The sequence below is a fragment of the Anguilla anguilla genome, chromosome 2, assembly GCF_013347855.1.
Source record: "Anguilla anguilla isolate fAngAng1 chromosome 2, fAngAng1.pri, whole genome shotgun sequence".
Classification (NCBI taxonomy): domain Eukaryota; kingdom Metazoa; phylum Chordata; class Actinopteri; order Anguilliformes; family Anguillidae; genus Anguilla; species Anguilla anguilla.
Window position 1 is genome coordinate 67,061,396 of NC_049202.1, and position 15,972 is coordinate 67,077,367.

The window sequence follows — 15,972 nt, forward strand, 5'->3', positions numbered from 1 at the left end:
ACTTCATTTAAAAACTTTCAGTAATAGAAATTTATTATTGTCACAAAAGAAAAAAAAACCCCATAAAAGGTTTTACCAGTAAGAACCGGCCTTGGAGAGACAGGGTTACTTTAGCAACAGGGTACATGTGCACTGGCCCCTCCCTCTCTGCTCAGTTCCTCCTGTCAGTGGGCCTGCAGTGCTGCATGAGCACGAGTCTGATCAGCTGCTCACCAGCAGTCTCTCTCTTCACTGCTACGGAGGACTCCAAACCACCGACCATGCCTGGAGGACTGAGTGTGTGTGCGTGTGTGTGTGTGTGTCTGTACGCGTGCGTGTGTGTGTGCGCGCGCGTCTGTACGCGTGTTCGTGTGTGTGTGTGCGCGTCTGTACGCGTGCGTGTGTGTGCACGTCTGTATGCGTGTCCGTGTGTGTGTGTGCGTGCGTCTGTACGCGTGTGTCTGTGTGTGTGTATGTGTGTGTGTGTGTGCGTGCGCGTCTGTACGCGTGTCCGTGTGTGTGCGTGTGTGTATGTGCCTGTTTGTACGTATGTGCTGGAGACGTTCCAGCCCTGCGCTCTCTCACAGTGAGTCCAGGCTCTGCAGCCTCCTTTCAGAGAAGAAGCGGTGTGTCTCCCGGGCGGAGGTCCGGCTCTTCCCAAAGTAGGACAGCATGGACGCGCAGTTCATCCGAGCGGCTGCCTTCTCTCCGCCCTCCTCGTCATCGTCCCTGAGCGCACACACACACACACACACACAGACACAGACAGACAAACACACCAGGCAGACTTCAACATTTTTTACATTCACACAACCTCCCCCCCTCCAACCCACATCCCAGAACATCAGCCCTGCTTACACTATTTCACTGCTGAATCATGTTATCGGGGCTGGTCTTACACATCACTGCTGAATCATGTTACCGGGGCTGATCGCTCGCTCGTGACGTTGTGTTTGCTGGGAACCCGGGAAGCTCGATATCAGTGAGATTCTGAGTGGGCAGATCGCCTTTCGCAGAACTCAGCGAACACGACTGCTCCTCTTTCAGCCAGGACCAAGCAGCCCCTCTGAGGACAGCTCTGTGTCACAGCGTACAAACAGAGGAGCGAGCTCCAGCTGCCCCAGGGAGCAGAGGAGTGAGCTCCAGCTGCCCCAGGGAACAGAAGAGTGAGCTCCAGCTGCCCCAGAGAACAGAGGAGCGAGCTCCAGCTGCCCCAGGGAGCAGAGGAGCGTGAAGCCGGGAGGCCAAACACAGCACTCACTACCCAAAAAAAAAAAACTAAACTGAGTTACGGAGGACTCAGCCCTGGGGTGAAGGCAAAGACAGAGTGAGAAAGGCTCATGTCAAAGACCTAGTGCTTATGATACGGGAATCTGATTGGCGGTCTAGAGAAATTAAAGTGAGCTTGTGTACATACATCAAAGACCTCTCGATAAGGCACCAAGACATTTTATGAAGACGGAATAGAGCTTAGGCTGTTCAGTGCTGGGGCTCTTGCAATCTCATTTTCAGGGTGTTTTAGTTCTCTCTCTGCACAATCTCAGCACATCCTCCACAGCGCGGATCTCAAACTAAAATCCAGGACGGCCGCTCTGTCTGCTGGCATCTGGTGCGTTCCTGGACTTAAGTGCTTAATTTAAGTCACTGATTGGCTAAAGAGTTTGCACACATTGTTTCCAATGACTAACCTGGATTAAAAAGAAATCACAAAACCCAGCAGAGCGTGCGGCCCTCCAGGACAGGAGTTAGAGACCTCTGCTCTACAGGAACAATATAATGTGCCTGCAATGGAACTTTCCAGTAACACTGCAATGTCCTAAAATGCTGGAATGACTGAACTCCCTAAAGCTTCAACTGGGTCTGGACTCATCAACAGAAAGGGAAGGATGGCCAGTGACCATCTCAGATGGTCTTAACTTTTTCTCAGTTCTATCCTCTTCCCTGATTGGATGGGGAGGAGACCAATGGCTACTGATTTTTATCCCAGTGGTTCGGCAACTGATGAGACAAGTGTAAGGGCAGGGAGTGAAGCAGCAGAGGACAGAGAGTAGAGCTTACTAAACCAGACTTCCTGGCTTTCTCAAACCAGCCATCCCCTCTGCCCCTCCCTCCTCCTCCTCCTCCTCTTCCTCACCAGTGAACGGGCACGGCCTTGTCGTCCAGGATGGTCTTTGCGGTGCTCCAGCTGAACCTCACAAACTGCGGGTAGCCAAACACAGGGTCCAGATGCTTGAGCAGCCAGCTCTTGGTCTTTGGGTCTGCAGAGAGAAACCGGCTTCCTGTCATACTTCCTGTCATACTTCCTTATAGACAGATGTGTCGGTTTAAATACACAGTTATGTCTTGGTGGCGAACAGTAAGGCACACGGGTGTGTCTGGGAGGTGAACAGTAAGGACACGGGGGTGTGTGTGTGTGTGTGTGTGTGTGTGTGCTGAATACTAACCATTAGGATATCCTGAGCCATAATCAGTGTCCACATCACCAAGGTCTTCCACAAATCCCCAAGATGTGACTGCATGGTCCCTGGCAACCTGAACCAACACATGATCAGCATGGTTACTACAAGAATGACAACACTATATAAAGGATGTACAGCTCATGGGAAAACAAAATCTGGATTTAAATATTGGCACATGCAGAAAGGAAAATAGAAAATAATAATTTATAATGACCAATGACAATAAAATATCAAAATTGAGCCCAACAAATGCCCAGCTCAGAAACATGCCAGGGCAACGCTGCCACTCTCAGGACAAACCAGTCAACTACATCTCTCTCTCTCTCTCACACACACACACACCTTTTTTTTAATGTGATAAAAACAGATTACTGAATTATGCTACTTTAAATTAAAGCGGTGGGCCCAGTGTCTGGCCTACGAGCAGCGTGATCGTCGCAGCAGCTGCGGCTACGCTAGCAGACGAGGGTAAGGCTGCCAGCGGGGATGAGTCAGGATTATAAAGGATTTGGATTTTAAAAATGAGGACAAGGGCTCAGGTTACAGGACAGGAACAGAGGCCCGGTCCCCTGGGGCTGCTCAGGGGCGGCCCAGAGAGGACGTCTGGGGCCGAAGCGTGCCCTTTTTTTTTGGGCCCCTGCTTTTTTTAAGGTGCCTGACCGGTAACCCGCTGGCGCCATCAAGTGGCCGCCGTCCACCCACAGGCGTCCATTAGCAGCCCGACGCCACGCACGCGGTCATGTGATCGCTCAAGTCATCCTGTAAGACTATATCTCGCCGGTCAATGTCTTCAGAGCTTCGGGAACTCGCGTTGCACATTTCGCAAATGAAACGTAAATAAAAACCAACCATTAACGGTAAACGCACAGATAAGTGTCTAGTGTCTCCGTGTAAAGGTTCTTTCTGTCCAGTGGCTCCATTACTCCACACGTCTGCTTCGATAACTGACACAGCTCTCGTCTCCTTTATGTAGTTTCTCTAGGGAACACTGGTCTAGCTCAGGGGGTGCATAACCAGGCCTGATCCGTTTCAGAATTTTGTGTCAACTCCTGCTCTTAATTATTTAATTTGCCTGATCATATCTTAAACTGACATTTGTATAAGTACCAGCTTCAGCTGCAGACTGTGAGCGTATCTTGAAGATTACACTGTGCAGGAGTGAGTCAGTGTAGTTTACAGAGGTAAACTAAGGTAATTGGTCAGAACAGAGTTGTGCACCCCTGGTCTAGTTCCATCTCTCAGTCTGAAGGGTCTGACCTTGGCACAGATGCTCGCAGCGCTGACGATGGGGAACAGAGAGTCAGCTTTGGGGCGCACGGTCACCTCCACCCCGGGGAACCTCTGGGACAGCTTGTCCTGGTACTTCTCCGCCGGGCCCACGGTGTCCACAAACACCTGGGAGGGGAGGAGGAAGGTTCCAGAAGGAGAGACGAGAGGGAAAGAGAAAAAAAAATGAACACAGCTAGCTGCAAAGCTACAGTCGAGCAGACAATGCAGTCATAGCACCAGCTCACGACACATCTGATCACAGCGTCCAATCAGAGCCGGTACCTCTTTGAGCTGCACTCCGCAGTCCAGGGCGTACTGCACCAGGCCGATGGCCGCGTCGTGGGACAGCGCGTTCAGATTGTACTTGGCCCTGGGAGGGGTGGGGGGTGGGGGGGGGTGTCACACAGAGCAAGCGCTCAACACCAAGCCGCTGAACCGCCACGCACGTCTCCATGACCGCACAGCGTTAAGCACAGGAGCAGCAAGGCCTCCGGCTGCAGCTCCGCATCCCTCCCACCAGTAGGGGGAGACACGTGTAGGAGACATTCGCAGGCGTGCGCCGACGCAGGGCCAGGCGGTTATTTTCAGCTGAAAGCCTCATTGGAGAATGCAGGCTTGAAGGTGGGGCGGGGCGGCATACCGCGACGATAATTATCGGATGCAGTAACGGCCGTCGCCACCGTGTGGCGCACTGCCTTTCTTTTCTTCCTTTCTTCTTCAATTATACCTGAGGCAGTAGTAAACAACCTTCAGAGGCCGCTTGAAAGGCTTCTGGAAAAAAAAAACTTCACAGCTGTTATCTATGAGGCGACCATAAGACAGCCAAACAGCAGCAAGACCTTGCAGCTTCCAACTGATGGATTAAAACACATCACATGACCACATGAAAGCAGTACGACCTTGCGGCTGATTGGCTGTCCTATCAACAGCCAACAGATAACAGTCGTTATGTTTTTTTTTCTTTCTCTGGGAGCATTTCACAGGGCCTCTGAAGCGTGGTTGTTTACTGCCACATCAGGAAGGATTAAAGAGATAAAGAGGCAAAGGAAGGTAATACACCATATGGTGGCGAAGACTGCCGTTGCATTCGATAATTACCATTGTGGTATATCACCCAGCCCTACCTGAAGGTAGCTGATAACTTTAAAGCTTTTGGTGCATGAAAGCCAGGTGAGGTAAATAACAGAGGCCAAATGAACACTCAATCTAAAACCTCTTTATTTTTTTCGGTAAGGGAGGACTAAATGCATGAATCGTGCTGTTAATTCATGTCTATGTTCCATCCGAGTTGATTACACGAGGCACAAAACCATGAAAAACGATCAAATGATTAAAAAGTATGAACAAGCATTCAATCAACTGGAGCTGGGGCAGTATATATGGCCGATGTACATCATTGAATTATATACAAACACACTCTGAAGCGCTTCAGTGAAAATCTACCTGCTTGTATTAAAAAATAAAAAAAGCTGACCAGATTTCTTCCTAAGGGAACAGTGGGGTTCCATTGTCCTCCTGAGTGGACATGCAACCTAGCAGCTGCTTTGAGAAGCCTGCATGGAGGAAGCTGTAATGAGGGGTGCCCGAGTGTATCTATGGAGCACAGCGCTGGGGGTGCATGGCATGAGTGGAGGGGTGTGTATGTTGAGTACCTCTGGAGCATGCTGGTGGAGATGGTGTTGGGAGTGAATAACTTGTGGGGACGAGGGGTGTGTCTGTATGTTGAGTACCTCTGGAGCACGCTGGTGGAGATGGTGTTGGGAGTGAATAGCTTGTGTGGACGAGGGGTGTGTCTGTATGTTGAGTACCTCTGGAGCACGCTGGTGGAGATGGTGTTGGGAGTGAATAGCTTGTGTGGACGAGGGGTGTGTCTGTATGCTGAGTAACTCTGGAGCACGCTGGTGGGGATGGTGTTGGGAGTGAATAGCTTGTGTGGACGAGGGGAGTGTCTGTATGTTGAGTACCTCTGGAGCATGCTGGTGGAGATGGTGCTGGGAGTGAATAGCTTGTGTGGACGAGGGGTGTGTCTGTATGTTGAGTACCTCTGGAGCATGCTGGTGGAGATGGTGTTGGGAGTGAATAGCTTGTGTGGACGAGGGGTGTGTCTGTGTGTTGAGTACCTCTGGAGCATGCTGGTTGAGATGGTGTTGGGAGTGAATAGCTTGTGTGGACGAGGGGTGTGTCTGTATGTTGAGTACCTCTGGAGCATGCTGGTTGAGATGGTGTTGGGAGTGAATAGCTTGTGTGGACGAGGGGTGTGTCTGTATGTTGAGTACCTCTGGAGCATGCTGGTGGAGATGGTGTTGGGAGTGAATAGCTTGTGTGGACGAGGGGTGTGTCTGTATGTACAGTACCTCTGCAGCATGCTGGTGGAGATGGTGTTGGGAGTGAATAGCTTGTGTGGAGGATGGGCGTGACTGTGTTCAGTACCTCTGCAGCATGCTGGTGGAGATGGTGTTGGGAGTGAATAGCTTGTGTGGAGGATGGGTGTGACTGTGTTCAGTACCTCTGCAGCATGCTGGTGGAGATGGTGTTGGGGGAAAGGATCTGCAGGGCCCAGCCCACAAAACTCTTTGCCTCATCCAGCTTGCAGAAGAGATTCTCCCTCTCCACTTCTGTCAGTGTCTTTGAATCTGAAAAAAGGAAGAATGAAACACTTCAGTGTGGTCCATGGATTCACGCTCTTATAATAGCTCCCTCATCGCCATAGACGCATTCATTCCAACAAAGTTCTCAATTACATTTTAAATGAAATCGGCACCCAAAGTTGGATGTTATTAAGAGGTTTCTTTGTTTTTTATTTCACCTTGCTCCTCTGTACAAGTAAGGGACATGGGTGATTATATAAAGACAGGCAGTTTGAGAAGCGTCTGGAAGCTGACCTGCTACCTTCAGCTCCTTCAGATCCTCCTTTCTGTCAATGGGGCAGAAGCATATTCCATAAACCATGGGCCCTGCAGCAAACAAAACACACAACAGCATCAGTATCGTCGTTTGATCCCTGCCCTGAAGACCTGCTTTTATAAATAAATAAATAAATAAATAAATAAATAAATAAATAAATAAATAAATAAATAAATAAATAAATAAATAAATGAAGACAGTTCAGCCTTAGTCTTTGTCTACACACATCCACACGGTCATTTCTTGTGTGAATTATGATGGATCTCAGTTGGGACCTGCTGTTTTTCAACAAATTAGTCAAGATCATACAATTACCATGCTCAAAAATCCTATTTTTAACCCTGCCAAACAGCCTATCTGAACACATTTCTTATGAAAGCACACAGCTTCTCAAAACCTTTCACACTTCTTAACTAATCTGTGGTACTCTCCAAAATATTTTTTTCAAAACCAATTCATATCCACCAGGTGCTGACTTGTACTCAGAAGCACAGAAATTCATCTGGACTATTTGCCCTTTCTCACTCATTTTTCAATGGGGTACATTGACTGCATAAAATGCTGCACATAATTAGAAATTTCATGCAATTGGTTTCTGATAGTTATACAGTAATTAGGAAAATGCTGCCATCTACTGACAACTGTTTACAATACAGACATATTCAAACACGTATGCAAGTTCTCTTGCATCTCATTCAAAAGAGATGCACGAAATCTACCCAGTCTTGTAAAAGCCAGTCCTCATACAATGTGTGAGAAATAATGCTAATATCAAAATGTATTAAATATGCAGTGATGACTGTGCCAAATATACAGGACATACATAGGCTACACTGTTTAAGGCGTTTCAATGGACTACTAGTGTGCACAACTTTTTCAGAACTGGACAGCAATGTCAATGTCGGAAAGGATGCCGATTGGGACAAATCAATAGACATTCTACTTTCAATGCCGGCATCACAAAGAAAACAAATTTGATCAATGTGTGCTAAATCCGTTTTTACTTAAGAATCAAGTTATTTCAATTAGGCGTTTCCCCACCTATGAAGGGTCTATGCACCCATCGCAAGTGGGTTCCAGGATTTTTGGCTGGACCGCAACAGCGGGGCCAGCCCTACAAACGCGAATGTCTGTGACTGAGTGAGTGAGTGAGTGAGTGAGTGAGTGATGAAGTTACACCATTGGTCGGCCGAGTTTTGAATTTACACCATTGGTCGGCCGGTCCATCCATATACTAGGTTTTGACCTGGTCTTGTTAGCTAGGCCGCCGCTTAGCTAGGGAAAGCAAGGACGGACCAGCAGTACAGAAGATGACATAGCTCACCAAGCACGGGTCCTCTGCCCGCCTCGTCGATGCCCAGGCAGCAGTCAGTTGTCCGGCAGATGTCCGGAATGGCGGAGGACAGACGACAGCTGACGGAGTTGTCAGCTTCAAAGTCACTCAGATCCATTGCTCGTTATCAGTTGTCTAAGGCTCCAGAAAACACCCACAAACTGAGGGTGACAGGGCGAAGTGTGAGACAAGATTAGCAATCGAGGTAGTCCACAATTCCAACCTAGAAAGTGCATACATCCAACGCCTCTGTAGATAGTCAATGCTAGAAACGCTAGCGGACGTTAGAGTTGTCACAGCTCTCAGCCAACTGGTCACTTCGGCGAGCTAGGTTAGTAGTAGCTCACTTTAGCTACAACACATATCGATGCATCGCTAGCTAGCAGTCTTGTATTGTGATATTGTGATCGTGAGGAAATGTGTAGCTAACTAACAATCCGTAACGTTAAGCGCAAGCAAATAAAATAGTGCGCAATTGCATTATTATTTAACGCGAACAAGATAAATCGCTAGCAAGAGCCTGGATTAGTAGCCTATAGGTCACCAACGTTAATATTAAGATGAAAATCCGGCGATATCAGAATGAGTACGCATATAAATGTTACTTACCTAACTAAATTATGTAGCAGTAGGCAGCTAACTATCGTTAGCTCAACCAACTACTAGCTAAACCAGCATAGTTCCCTTTACATTAGCCAACTAGCCGAAGTAAGTCTTGTTCTTGATACTGGTTGTATTGTCGGCTAATTTAGCAGAAACAAAATAACGCAACGAAAGTGATGCAGACTGTTTAATTTGCTAGGCTTTGTTAACTCCTGTTTGAAAAGTGAAAAATGAGCCCAGTTGAATAAGTTGTGTTGTTGGTTAGTAAACACTGTCATACTCACAGATTTTGTGAAGTTTCCGGTCTGCGAAGCGTTTGATTTGGCGCGCTGATCAACTCAACTTCAAACTTTGACCTTTAGCTTTTCAGAAATCCGAAATGCGACAGAAAACTGTATTATGTAGTTTATTTGAATTGGGAAACTACATTTTAGAACAAATATAGATGTTATTAACAACGTTAATGTGTATACCCATATTACATTTTAGCCTGACAATTATAATGTCGCTAACACAGATTTCTTGGATATGACATTTTATGTTAATATCCGACTACAAAATTAAAAGAAAAAAAACTAAAAATGCACAACGCACTTGCAACACAAACTAAAGCGATGTTTATTAACTGTTGCCATCAAGCTGGCTGATACAGTTGGTGTGTTTTCTTGAAATTAAAAATACGAGTTATATTTCGTAAGCCACGAGCACCAACAAACGTGCAGTTATCAAATTACCAGGACATATGACATATGACTATGGATATTACAAATAATTTGTATAACTGTCAGCTTTGTTACATGCGCATTGAAGTACAACACTCCACATCTTAGTTCGCTCTCGCGGGAGGTTCTGGGGGCGTGTAAAAAGGGTCAGCGCGAGATTGCTAGCACGTTCAGAGCAACTTCTTTCTTCGCTGCTGTAAGGAGGTAAGTCAAGTGCATTGTGCGTAGTTTGCGGCGTTTTACGCATCTCAATCAGACAAGCCTGAAATATGAGTTTTTGTGCAATGGAACGCATTTGTCTGCATCTATGTTTACACACTGTGATTTTATTTGGAATGTATCACATCTCTATAATTCAAAGGCGCTGTAACGCAGTTAGCCTATTTGGAGAGAAGCTGTGCGACGGCACATTACGAGGATTAAACAAAAGAAAACGACTGAGTGCGTTTTTTGTATCACCCCCACTTGTTCACGGTCTTAAACTGCATCACCAATTTTATCTGTGGATATTTTGGTTGCAGGGGGAGTTGATAGGCTGTCGCAGAAAGATAATTACAGCATAATGAGGTTATCTGGATTCAATTTAATATAAAATATTACGCCTTAGCTATGTTTAAGTTCCAGAGCATCAAGTATAGCCCTATGGTTTAATGACGTATTGTAAGTTAACAAGTTTACTAACATGGTTGCGCAGCGGTTTTGCAAACGTATTTAGTCATTCATCTTGAGTTTTTACAATAACTAACGGGCTTGAATAATCAATGGTATAATACAATTATTTTAAAACCTTCTGCGGTTTAATGTAGTTTACCAAATGTAGTCTGAATGCTTTGATCTTTTTCCAAGAGTAAAAGTAGGCTAATAATAAAGCTCTGATGTTGGGTTGGAGTTTGACTACTTTATGTAATTAGGCTAACAGTAGCTTCAATGGAACAAAGAGCTTATTTAGTTTTTTGCTGAGTCATTCACGTCAGAACACCGGTATATAAGAAGGGTTTTTTAATTTTATTTTAAAGAGGATCACAAATTCGTCAGTGTGCTTTTGTTATATTTATGTAGATTTACAGTCAAATGATTGATTATAAAATAACAAAATGCTCTACAATGCACATTAGCTTTTGGTTTTTATTTAATATGAAATTTACAAGACGTCTTAAGAAGAACAGCCAATAGAATTTGATAATCCACAGTGGCTGTGCATTAAGGCTCAAAATTACTCGGGTCACTGTTTTTTTTTTTGTCAAGCAGCAGAACAACTGACTTGCATGTGACTGGCTTAGTTTTGCTTCTCTAATCCTGTAGTATGATCCGGGTTGGGGGGCATAACGGGCGGTTCATTTGACCTGGAATCCAGTGGGGGCCTTTAGCTGAGCTTACTTTCATCGCTCAGTCTGTTGGCTGTTTCGCCTCTATTGTGAATAATGTCTCACTATGTTTAGGGGGAAAAAACACTCGGATTCTGTGTCAGTATGTTTGACAAACATATGAGCAGAATAAATGACGTAAAAGGTAGAAATGTGTTGCAGTGGCATAGTGTTCTTCTTGAGGGTGCCTTCAAACTGGTACCTGATGTAGAAAGCTGTGAGGGTGGCCTGTTCCTAATCAAATCTTTTGCCTGTTTTATCCATAAACTGTTCACAGTTGTCAGAGTTGTCACTATGTCTGCTGGGAACGCTAAGATCGGACAGCCTGCCCCCCAGTTCAAAGCCACAGCTGTAGTGGATGGGCAATTTAAAGACATCAAGCTGTCTGACTACAAAGGTGAGTGTGCAGTTTACTGAAGGCGGGACCAAAGGTTTTCAGCCTTGGATTTTGGCAGCAGTACCTACGAGCGCACATCCTTAAGTGTCTGGGCGGTTAGTCCGTTCAATGGCAGTGTGAATGTGGCAAGTGAAGAAAGTGTAATGCTCTCCCAGCGCCTCCATTTCTCTTCTCTTCTCTTTCTGTGATGTGCAGGGAAGTATGTGGTGCTGTTCTTCTACCCGCTGGACTTCACCTTCGTGTGTCCCACTGAGATCGTGGCCTTCAGCGACCGGGCCGAGGAGTTCCGCAAGATCGGCTGCGAGGTCATCGCTGCGTCTGTCGACTCGCACTTCAGCCACCTGGCTTGGTGAGATGATTGGGGAGCCGGGGGGGGGGGGGGCGAGGTGGTGGGGGGGGAGGTGGTGGGGCGGGGGTGTGGAGGGAAGGTTAAGGGGTAGAGGGATGGAAGACATGTCACGTTGCTCCCATTTCTCCACTGTTTTCTTTTCCTGTTTCATTGCCGCACATTAGCTCTGTTGTGATCCATTATTCTGTATGCACTTTGAAATTATTTTCCCCATATACACTTTGTTAAAAGGTACCAGTGAAAATAAGGGTGGCAGAACTGTCATAATTGGAAATTACTTCCTTGATTCAGTCTGGACCAGTACCTCTATGTGAGGCATCTACATAGGCGATTCTTTTTTTCTCTTTGTATATTTCTGATAACATTTCTTTTCCAAAGGGTGCTTTATCCACGGTTCTTGGAGCCAGTTAATTCAGCCAAAATTTTTTGCATCTCTTTCTGTTGAACTTGTTGCGGTCAAGTTCACAGCACCAGAATCTCTCTTGGCGAAATGTAAAAACAGAAGTGTGGAATTGGGGCCTAGTCAGGAATGCTGATTCGGCTCCCGGGACTGGGGGGTTGTAAACGTGCGCCTGCAGGCGTTCTGTGGCTCCACCCCCCCCCCAAGGTTATCTCCTCTGTGTCTCAGTGACCTGCTGGACTCTGATAAGGCCCAGTGTTTGAATTAGCTGACGGGGAATCTTTGATACGGAGAAAGCATAACGGTCACGTCTCTATCAGTACTGGCAGAATTCAGTAAATTTTACAACAGTTCTGGGATTGTCCTCTATGTATTTGCAGATATAATCATATGTAGTTTTGAATTCCCATTAGCTTGTGTTGTGATGAGAAATATTAGTGTTTCTGAAATATTTTTTTTTTTTAGTAATCATATATATGCATGAGTGGACTTAAGCAAAAGAAACAAGGTAAAACATTGGCAATCAACTTATTTTCAAATGAAAGTGTGGATATATGTATTTTAATCTGTTATTTAAACGGTCTTAGTTTAAAGTGGAAAAAGTGTTTTGTGAGGTATGAGATCCTGAAGTAAAGATTAAACTTGAATACTCCTGAATATTAAGTGTGATCCAGTGTAACCCTTTGCCATTAGAGTGCCATACTGTGTCCCCTTTTTATTTCCTACCCTGTCTACACTCAACTTTCGCCTGTAGTGACTTGGTTCTGATCTGTCCCGGTTTCCATCCAGGATGGGTTATCCTGAGTGTCCTCATATGCCCTGTTAACCCCTCCCCCTCTTTAAAAGCACTCTTCAACCGTCTTCCAGCTGACCCTGCCCCAGCCCCTGTAGTACCTTCACACTCAGAGCCAGGGTGTCTCAACTGCCATATACTGGATTTACTGCCACCCTGTTCAGTATCGTGGAGGATATTTTCTCTGGGACTACAGAGACCAAACATGGAGTAGCATCTCTGTAGACCCCTTGCCTCCAGTCTAAAGATCCCGTAGAGAGTGAGAGCCGGTTCATTGATTGAGACGTGCTCTGTGTGAGCAACGTGCTTTACACCAGAGCGTGCAGCACTTCCTAGTGTCTGGGCCAGTCACAGCTTAGGCTGTTAGCCTGGTCACTGCCCACCTCAGCTCTGGTGGGAAACAGTCAAGGAACTGTTCCTTGCTTTTATTACGCTTTTTGGGGTGTCCTTTCTGTTGCAGTTTCCCTCATTTTTGAGGTTGATGGCAGGGAGGTCCACCGGGGGGGCTGTGCTGCTTTTTGAGAAGGGGAGGGACAAGGGGAGGGAGAGCTGGAGCTGGAGCTGCTGCTTGCCTGGGGAAAGCTCTGGAAGAGAGTCCCCTCAGTCAAGCACCTCTCTGTTATGTTTTCTGAGGTTTTCGGCCCGTCACCGTGATGTCATTGACCCCGTCAGTAAGGGGTCCTCTGTGATGTCAGTAACGTCGTTTGTGTGCGCCCTCTCGCCGCAGGATCAACACTCCGAGGAAGCAGGGGGGGCTGGGGGCCATGAAGATCCCCCTGGTCGCCGATATGACCAAGTCCATCTCCCAGGACTATGGGGTTCTGAAGGAGGAAGATGGCGTTGCATACCGGTCAGTCTTGCACTGAACGCTGAGCCTTTAGCCTGGGTTTACTAGCCTTACCAATGCTACACTTATCATTTTGTCCTGTCCTCAAACACATGTCACTGCTTATACTATAGATAGCACTTCAATTTACATTTTCACTGGTTTATATATGTACTACTATTAAGGATTGCGATTTGGACAATTTGCCTGAACCTTTATGTATGCACTTAGATAGCAGATACTTTTATGGAGGGCAATATCCTGTATAAGTGCCTTAACGTACTATGTAAATTTACAAAAGCTTTGTGTAAACAGAAATTTCTGGTTTGGGTGTGTGTTTGCAGAGCAGTTTGCATATGTATTTGTCTGTCTAATGTCCACTTGCATGTATTATTGCATTTGCTGGGTTACCCTTCTCGATTCACCATGTTTAAAAGTCCTATCTCTTGTATTTTACTGTATCTATGTGCATGGGTGGTGAAACATGGTGTACCCCAAGAATTTCACCTTCTTTCTTACCATCAATCCCCCTTTGACCATTCACACTTCCCTGTTTTTTTGTTTTTTTTTAACCCTTTCTTCTCCGTGTTCTCTGTGTGTAGGGGTCTGTTTGTGATTGATGACAAGGGCCTGCTGAGGCAAATCACCATCAATGACCTGCCCGTGGGCCGCTCTGTGGACGAGACCCTCAGGCTGGTGCAGGCCTTCCAGCACACCGACAAGTATGGAGAAGGTGAGAGATTGACCGTTGGGTGACCGTTTTTTTTTTTTTCCTGAAGGTGATGACATCACATTATACATAATATATATATTTTATTTATTTTCCCCCAGGGAAATTTTAAGTGTATTTGTGGTGTGTGCTGGTTCCCTAGAACTATGAGAGCTGGCCTAATAAGTGTTTCTGTGCGTCGTTAAGCTAAATGCAGTGCTTTCTCCTTTGCACAGTGTGTCCTGCTGGCTGGAAGCCTGGCAGTGACACCATTATTCCTGATGTGCAGAAGAGCAAGGAGTTCTTCTCCAAGCAGAACTGACTCCGCCCAGCCTCCGCCTGTCCTGTTTGTCCCCGTCCCTTCTGAGCTTTGCCGTTTGGCATTTACTCTCATTTGTTGTCGTTCGCTTCTTAATTACGGCCAGGTTTTTCGTACCGCCAAATTCAACTGTCATTTTCCAAGCACTTCGTACAGACGCAATAGTTTGACCTCGGTATCATGAACAAATAAGCTGTCTGTATTTGAGTTCTCAAAAGTCCCAAGCACTGGAAGTATTTCTGTTTTACTTTAGATGTTAAAAATGTTTAAAATTTTGTACCTGACAATTGTTCTGTAATTGGTTTATCAAATGAAGGCAGTAAAATGTAATGAAAATGTCTAATTAATAAATCTGAAAAGGTTGCAAGGCTCTGCAATGTTTTTTTTTTTTTTTTTTTACCTCCCCCATCAGTCACTGTTGTAGATGTCAGGATTTGTGCCAGTTGGTTATGACTGCATTTCCCTGGGCCTTTTGGCATAGTGGGCTTCACCCGCAGATGGGCCATTTTGGAAACCTTTTGGTGAAAGGCTATGGTTAGTTCTGCTGGGAGGCACCTCCAAGGAAAACCGGATTGCTACTGGAAGTGCTGTTAGAAGACCAGTACGTGACATACTTCCTCAACCAAGTTAAAAAAAAAAACTCTTCCTCAGTGAGATGATGAGGCCACTGAACTGCAGGAGGCGTGCTGTCCAACCAACAGCTTGACTTGCTTTGCTCTTTAAAAACCTGTGGCCAATGTTTCTTAACAGACAATGTCCTGTCCGTTAACAAATGGGAAAGAGACCCTTTAGAAACAAGCGGGGAATGAAAAGATGTTGAAAACAATTTCCGAATTGACACTTATGGAAGTTTTGTTAATTGGGGTTTATAGACCTCAGTGGGGAGCTTAGAAATTCCTAACTTTTAAAACGACCTGAAGAATTCAGTTTCGTCATTGAAAACAATTTCCAGATGTATAACCCTGCATACAGAGAGTATTTGTGCATATTAAAATGAGCACCTTTTTACCTTATAAGGCAAATTACACAAGCAAAACCTCAGTCCCTTACGTATGCAATTATGCCCTGCATTATTCCCTGTGCCGTAAGAAACAAATTCATCAGAGGTGTATTAGGAAGTGATTATGGCTCTTCAATTTTTGATGTCATGACGCAGATTTGCGCAAATCATTTTTGTGAATATATGCGTAGTCATACTTCAGCTATTATGGTTCATAATGGCACTAATTAAGTTCTTATGGTAAAATTGCATGTAATTTTTTTTTTTTTTTTTTTTTAACCACCTTGTAGCTAATAGCTTCTATAACCATGCAGAAAAGACAAAGTGGAAATGGGCCATTATTCTGTGACAGTATTTGTAGCAGGATGTGCCTGTTCAGAAGCTTGCCACTAGGTGGCACCATGTCATTCAAGTTGTGAACATGTGTGGCGTTGTTAGCCTGTCAATGACTTGCAATTAAGCACTCGTTTTGAAATGCGCCAAAAGCCAGCATACATCCTGACCCTCCACAACTGGAATTGTACGCCCTTAATGAAGACCCACTTT

General features: G+C 45.5%; 2 protein-coding genes across 5 annotated transcripts; one reads left to right on the forward strand and one right to left on the reverse strand.

The window, feature by feature from the left end:
• Positions 1 to 466: 466 nt before the first annotated feature.
• Positions 467 to 8,916, reverse strand: rnaseh2a (ribonuclease H2, subunit A). Of its 4 annotated transcripts, none has more exons than XM_035406461.1 (9): positions 8,832 to 8,916; positions 7,936 to 8,105; positions 6,590 to 6,661; positions 6,214 to 6,340; positions 3,990 to 4,077; positions 3,696 to 3,833; positions 2,424 to 2,511; positions 2,114 to 2,237; positions 467 to 708 (listed from the first exon to the last, which is right to left on the reverse strand). In XM_035406461.1, exons 2-9 carry the CDS (start codon positions 8,060 to 8,062, stop codon positions 561 to 563), a joined length of 912 nt encoding a protein of 303 aa, XP_035262352.1. In that variant the 5' UTR covers positions 8,063 to 8,105; positions 8,832 to 8,916; the 3' UTR covers positions 467 to 560. The 4 variants fall into 4 exon arrangements, with proteins under 4 accessions (XP_035262352.1, XP_035262355.1, XP_035262354.1 ...); XM_035406464.1 differs by having other exon boundaries at positions 7,936 to 8,087; positions 8,832 to 8,849; XM_035406463.1 differs by lacking the exon at positions 8,832 to 8,916 and adding an exon at positions 8,554 to 8,825 and having other exon boundaries at positions 7,936 to 8,087.
• Positions 8,917 to 9,320: 404 nt separating this feature from the next.
• prdx2 (peroxiredoxin 2) lies at positions 9,321 to 14,793 on the forward strand. The gene is made up of 6 exons (XM_035406466.1): positions 9,321 to 9,473; positions 10,911 to 11,030; positions 11,226 to 11,379; positions 13,300 to 13,422; positions 14,001 to 14,131; positions 14,344 to 14,793. Exons 2-6 carry the CDS (start codon positions 10,928 to 10,930, stop codon positions 14,427 to 14,429), a joined length of 597 nt encoding a protein of 198 aa, XP_035262357.1. The 5' UTR covers positions 9,321 to 9,473; positions 10,911 to 10,927; the 3' UTR covers positions 14,430 to 14,793.
• Positions 14,794 to 15,972: the final 1,179 nt, after the last annotated feature.

What these genes read in the sequence shown, in the direction of transcription:
- prdx2 (XM_035406466.1), top strand. Translation starts at nt 10,928, where the DNA reads ATGTCTGCTGGGAACGCTAAGATCGGACAGCCTGCCCCCCAGTTCAAA. An exon ending in CAAGCTGTCTGACTACAAAG is followed by an intron (nt 11,031 to 11,225) that starts GTGAGTGTGCAG and finishes TGTGATGTGCAG; the next exon opens with GGAAGTATGTGGTGCTGTTC. An exon ending in GAAGATGGCGTTGCATACCG is followed by an intron (nt 13,423 to 14,000) that starts GTCAGTCTTGCA and finishes CTCTGTGTGTAG; the next exon opens with GGGTCTGTTTGTGATTGATG.
- rnaseh2a (XM_035406461.1), bottom strand. Translation starts at nt 8,062, where the DNA reads ATGGATCTGAGTGACTTTGAAGCTGACAACTCCGTCAGCTGTCGTCTG. An exon ending in TCCACCAGCATGCTGCAGAG is followed by an intron (nt 4,078 to 6,213) that starts GTACTGAACACA and finishes CACCCCTCCCAG; the next exon opens with GGCCAAGTACAATCTGAACG. An exon ending in AAGGCCGTGCCCGTTCACTG is followed by an intron (nt 709 to 2,113) that starts GTGAGGAAGAGG and finishes GTGTGCGCTCAG; the next exon opens with GGACGATGACGAGGAGGGCG.